Genomic DNA, 5,121 nt, shown 5'->3' with positions numbered 1-5,121 from the left:
AGTTTGGGGGTCTCCTGTGGGGGGGGTCAGGATGGATGGGAGGGGTGGGCATGGGGGTCTCCGGGGAGGGCTCGGGATGTCAGTGAAGGTTTGGAGGGGTTACCTGTGGGGGTTTGGGGGTCTCCCATTGTGCTTGGAATGCCAGTGGAAGTTTGGGATGTCCCGTGGGGGAGGTTGGGGATCTCCTGAGGGGCTCAAGATGTCTGGGGGGGGGGTCCCTGTCCCGGGGGCTCGGGGGGGGCTGGCCCGGGTTGGGGGGCTCTGGCGGGGGCCGGGCCGGGTCGGGGGGTCTCCCCGGGGGCTGTGCCGCTGCCGTGTGTCCCTGTGTGACCCCCCCACCGTGGATCCCAGCCATGGATCCGGGCGCGGGGCCGCGCAAGGAGCGGCCGAAGGCGCGGGAGGCGCCGGCGCGGCTGGAAAAGGCCAAGCAGAGATCGGCACAGCAGGAGCTCAAACAGCGCCAGAGGGCCGAGGTGCGACCGGGAACGGCACCGGGAATGCCAGAGGGACCGGGAATTGGGGATTGGGACTGGGGAATGGGGGAGGTGGGACCAGGAATTGGGGGCCAGGACTGGGAGTGGGGGGCAGGAAAAGCAGCCCAACCCGGGCCAGGCCCCCTTTTTCCATCCCTCCTTTCCATCCCTCCCTTTCCCAATCCCAGATCTACGCCCTGAACCGGGTGATGACGGAGCTGGAGCAGCAGCAGTTTGACTCCTTCTGCAAACAGATGCAGGGAGGGGGGGAGTGACCCCCGGGACCCCCCGGGCCCCCCGACCCTTTTTGTACCCCCGTATTTATTGTCCCATCTCCGTTTTGTACCAATAAAACTTGGCTGTTCCGCCGCACCGGGATCCGGGGGATGGGGGAGGCCTTATCCCAGCATTCCAGCTCCCTGACCCCATCCTGACATTCCCAGCCAAGGGAAAGGTCCTGCCATAGTCCCATCCTGACATTCCAATTCCCTGCCCAGGGAAGGGTCCTGTTCAGACTCCATCCCATCATTCCTGCCCTGGCTCCACCCTGGCATTCCCAACCCAGAGAAGGGTCTTGTTTTGGCTCCATCCCAGCATTCCTTGCCTTGGCCCCACCCTGACATTCCTGCCCTGGCTCTATCCCAGTGTTATTCCCTGCCCAGGGAAAGGTCCTGCCCGAGCCTCATCCCGACATTCCAGTTGTAATTCTCTGCCTAGAGAGGGTTCTGCCCCAACCCCATCCCCAGATTCCTGCCCCACTTCCATCCTGACATTCCCTGCCCTGGAAAAGGTCCTTCCCCAACCCCATCCCTGCATTCCCTGTTCTGGCCCCATCCCAACATTCCTGCCACAGTCCCATCCCAACATTTTAATTCCCTCCCCAGGAAAAGTTCCTGTCCTGGCCCCATCCCGACATTCCCTGCCAGGGAAGGGTCTTGTTCTGACTCCATCCTGTCATTCCTGTCCCGGCCTCATGCCCACATTCCCTGCCTTGGCCCCATCCCAACATTCCCAGCTGAGAGGAAGGTTCCTGCCCTCCCAGAGCCGGGGTTTTCCCAGGATTTCTCCCAGAGGACCCCTCTCGCAGCTGCTGGATCCTCCCAGGGGATCCCAAGTGTTTCTCCAGGTCCAGGTCCAACCTTTGCTTCCTTCCTCCTCCCACACCCTGCAGCAGCCTCCAGCTTTCCAGAGGCTTGGGATCAAATCCTGCTTCCCCCTTTCCCATCTCCTTTTCCCCAAAGGATTTGGAGTTCTCTTGTGGGGTCTATCCCAAAATCCCCTATTTCCGAGGGTTTGTGGGGGCAACCCCTAAATTCCCTGTTTCCCAAGGCTATGGGAGTCTCTTGTGGGATTGACCCTTAAATTCCTTTTTTCCCAAGGGTTTAGAGGTCTCCTGTGTGGAGTTTGATCCCAAAATTCCCCATTTCCCCAGCATTTGTGGGTCTCTCGTGGGGTTGATCCCTGAAATTCCCTGTTTCCCCAGGGTTTATGGGATCCTTGTGGGGGCAATCCCTGAACCCCTCCTGCTTCCAAGGCTTTGTGTGGGGAATCCAGGTTTGTGGGGTCTCCTGTGGGGTTGATCCCTAAAACCCCATTCCCAAGGCTTTGTGGGGGCAATCCCTAAACTCCCCATGTCCCAAAGGCTTGTGGGGTTGATTCTTAAAATCCCATTCCTAAGGCTTTGTGTGGGCAATCCCTAAACTCTACATGTCCCAGAGGCTTGTGGGGTCTCCTGTGGGGTTGATCCCTAAAACTCCATTCCCAAGGCTTTGTGTGGGCAATCCCTAAGCTCCCCATGTCCCAAAGGTTTGTGGGGTTGATCCCTAAAACCCCATTCCCAAGGCTTTGCGTGGGCAATCCCCAAACTCCCCATTCCCCACGTGTCCCCCGGTCCCTGCCACAGCTCCGGGGTGGGATTGGGGTCCCCTCCCCCTCTCCAATCCCCCCCTTTTCCCCCTCCCCGACACCAAAGGCACAGGAAGGCCGAGTTAAGCCGGGCTTTACTGCTCTCTGGGCGGGGCTCAGGCCTTGCAGCTCCACAGGGCGGAGGGGAACGCGATGTAGGACACGGCCCAGGCCAGGCAATAAACGGCGGCCACCGGCGCCGGCGCCAGCAGCACCGCCAGCACCCCTGCGGAGAGGGACAGTCCTGAGCACCTGCCCGGCCCGGCACGGCACGGCAAGGAAGGGCTCCAGCCCGGCCTTACCTCCGGCATAAACCACCTTCTTCCAGCGCTGGGACTCGAGCACGCGGTCGTGGGGGTAGGAGCCACAGTCGGCCATGGCCACGATCATCGCGGCCGCCGCCACGCGCAGCAGCGCCACGTGGCCCCCCGACAGCACGAAGGTGCTGGCCAGCAGGGCCGAGGGGTAGGGGCAGGGCAGGCCCCTGTAGGTGAATGGGATCCCTGGAGAGGGGGGAGAGCCACGGCTTCAGGTTGGGGGAAAACCTCAAAAAAAAACCCCTCCTTTTTTTTTCCCACCCCCAGTTTGTTGAGGGCGAAGCGGAGCCACCCACCAGCTTGGCCACAGAGCCAAACTGGCAGGAGCCCCTTTTTCACCCCATTTCCCCCTTTTCTACCCCATTTCCCACCCCATTTCCCCCTTTTCTACCCCATTTCTCCCCCCATTTCTCCCTTTTTCACCCCATTTTCTCCTCCTCCCACCCACTGAGGCTGGAGCAGAGCCCGGCCCCAGCTTGGCCACAGAGCAAAAAACTGGGGTGACCCCCCCACATTTCAGCCTCCTTTTTCACCCCATTTCCCTCTTTTTCCAGAAAAATCCAGGGTGTCCCCCAATCCTCAGCCCCCTTTTTCAGCCCATTGGCCCCTTTTTGACCCCATTTTCCCCTTCTTCCACCTATTAAAGCTGGAGTAGAGGCAGGCCCCAGCTTGGCCACAGAGAGAACGTTCTATCCCCCTTTTTCCCCATTTTTCCCTGTTTTCCAGAAAAACCAGGGAGCCCCCCACTTCTCACCCCCCCTGTCCACCCCATTTCCCTCTTTTCCACCCCATTTGGACCTGATTTCCTGCTTTTCCCCCCACCTTTGAGGCTGGAGCAGATCCCAACCCCCAGCTTGGCCACCAGCGTGACCTCATTTTCCATCACGTTTTTACCTCCTATTTCCCCTTTTCTCCAGGCAAAACCGCCGTGACCTCCACTTTTTCTCCCCATCTCTCCCTTTTTGATCCAACTTCCCCATTTTTTACCCCCATTCTCCTCTTTTTCCCCCCACCTTTGGAAGGCAAAACAGATCCCGGCCGCCAGCGCGACCTCACTTTCCATCTTGTTTTTTTCACCCGATTTCACCTTTTTTTGCAGGAAAAACCACCGAGACCTCCCCCTTTTCTCCCCATTTCCCCCATTTTCCCTCTTTTCCCCCTCCTGTGAGCCCCCCAGGGCTGCCCTTACCGCTGGAGAAGAAGCAGAGCCGGGCGAACACAGCCAGGACGTAGGCGAGGCTCAGCAGCCCCCCCAGCACCCCATGCGGCTGCAGCAGCAGGGCCGTGCCCAGCCCGAAGGTGGTGAAATCCGCAAAATCATCCAGCTTGGCACCTGCAGGGCAGCGAGGGGCAGGTGCCAGGAGAGCCCCGGGCACGGGGGACCCCCGGGGTGCCCCCCAAGGGGCGAGGGGTCACACTCACCCAGCGCCGAGCAGGCGTTGAGCTGCCGCGCCACGGCCCCATCCGCCAAATCCAGCAGGAATCCCAGCAGGAGCAGCCAGCAGGAGAGCTGGTACTGCCTGGGGAGGGGGAACACGAGAGGGGGAACCCCACTTTGCAGCCTCCTTTGCACCCCATTTCCACTTTTTTTTTTAACCCCTTTCCCCCTCCGGTCTATGGAGCCTGGAGCAGAGCTCAACCACCAGGTTGGGCACAGAGTAAGACTAGGGTGACCCCTCTTTACAATCCATTTTTTTCCACTCTATTTCCCCTATTTTTGAGCCCATTTTCCCTCTTTTTTAACACCATTTCCCCTTTTTTCACCCCATTTCCCCCTTTTTTCACCCCATTTCCCCCTTTTTTCACCCTATTTCTCCCCTTCACCCCATTTCCCCCTTTTTCACCCCTTTCCTCCTTTTTCACCCCTTTTGCCCTTTTTCACCCCTTTCTTCCTTTTTCACCCCTTTCCCCCCTTTTCCAGCAAAACCAGAGTGACCTTCACTTTCCAACCCCATTTTTCACCCCCTTTCCCCCTTTTTTTCCCCCATTATTGATGCTGCAGAGACTGGAGCAGATCCTGACCATGGAGAGAGTAAAACCGGGGTGATCCCCGCTATTCATCCCCCTTTTTTACACTCCTTTTGTCCATTTTTCACCCTCTTTCTCCCCCCTTTCCATTTTGATCTCCACTTTTCCGCCCCATTGTCCCCTTTTTCCCCCTCTATCAACCCCGCAGCAGCCGGAGCCTCCCAACCACGGAGACACCCCCAACCCCCGGTGCTCCCCCGCTTCCCAAATCCCCTTTTCCCCCCTTTTCCTCCCCTTTTCCCCCACCTGTTGACGCTGCAGAGGATGGACGAGAGCCCTGCCAGGAGATTTGCCACGGAGAGCCCGTTGGCGGCGTTTTTCCTCAGGAATTCCAGCACCCGCTCCCGTCCCTCCCGCTCGCTCAGCACCAGCTTTTTGGTGGCCTGAAAAACACCTAC

At 59.1% G+C, this 5,121-nt stretch overlaps 3 protein-coding genes across 3 annotated transcripts in view; 2 read left to right on the top strand and 1 right to left on the bottom strand.

Moving 5' to 3' along the window:
* Positions 1-5,121, top strand: part of ERMAP (erythroblast membrane associated protein (Scianna blood group)) — a 15,814-nt gene that overhangs the window by 8,525 nt on the left and 2,168 nt on the right. The window lies entirely within an intron of this gene.
* Positions 318-847, top strand: SVBP (small vasohibin binding protein). The gene is made up of 2 exons (XM_027909337.1): positions 318-473; positions 662-847. The coding sequence occupies exons 1-2, from the start codon at positions 354-356 to the stop codon at positions 746-748; spliced, it is 207 nt and encodes a 68-aa protein (XP_027765138.1). The 5' UTR covers positions 318-353; the 3' UTR covers positions 749-847.
* The window catches only part of TMEM269 (transmembrane protein 269), a 4,740-nt gene continuing 2,078 nt past the window's right edge, over positions 2,460-5,121 (bottom strand). The window contains exons 2-6 of the mRNA XM_027909335.1: positions 4,970-5,117; positions 4,118-4,215; positions 3,885-4,028; positions 2,681-2,881; positions 2,460-2,604 (exon numbers count right to left, since the gene is read on the bottom strand). Coding sequence (XP_027765136.1) covers positions 2,495-2,604; positions 2,681-2,881; positions 3,885-4,028; positions 4,118-4,215; positions 4,970-5,117 — 701 coding nt within the window. The 3' untranslated portion in view covers positions 2,460-2,494. The remainder of the gene's footprint in view (positions 2,605-2,680; positions 2,882-3,884; positions 4,029-4,117; positions 4,216-4,969; positions 5,118-5,121) is intronic.

The sequence above is a fragment of the Empidonax traillii genome, unplaced genomic scaffold (genome assembly GCF_003031625.1).
Source record: "Empidonax traillii isolate 1590-97213 ecotype Southwest subspecies unplaced genomic scaffold, ASM303162v1 scaffold2068:size76651, whole genome shotgun sequence".
In the NCBI taxonomy this organism is placed as follows: Eukaryota; Metazoa; Chordata; class Aves; order Passeriformes; family Tyrannidae; genus Empidonax; species Empidonax traillii.
Note: the sequence above shows the minus strand (reverse complement) of the source record. Positions and strands in the feature narration are given on the sequence as shown.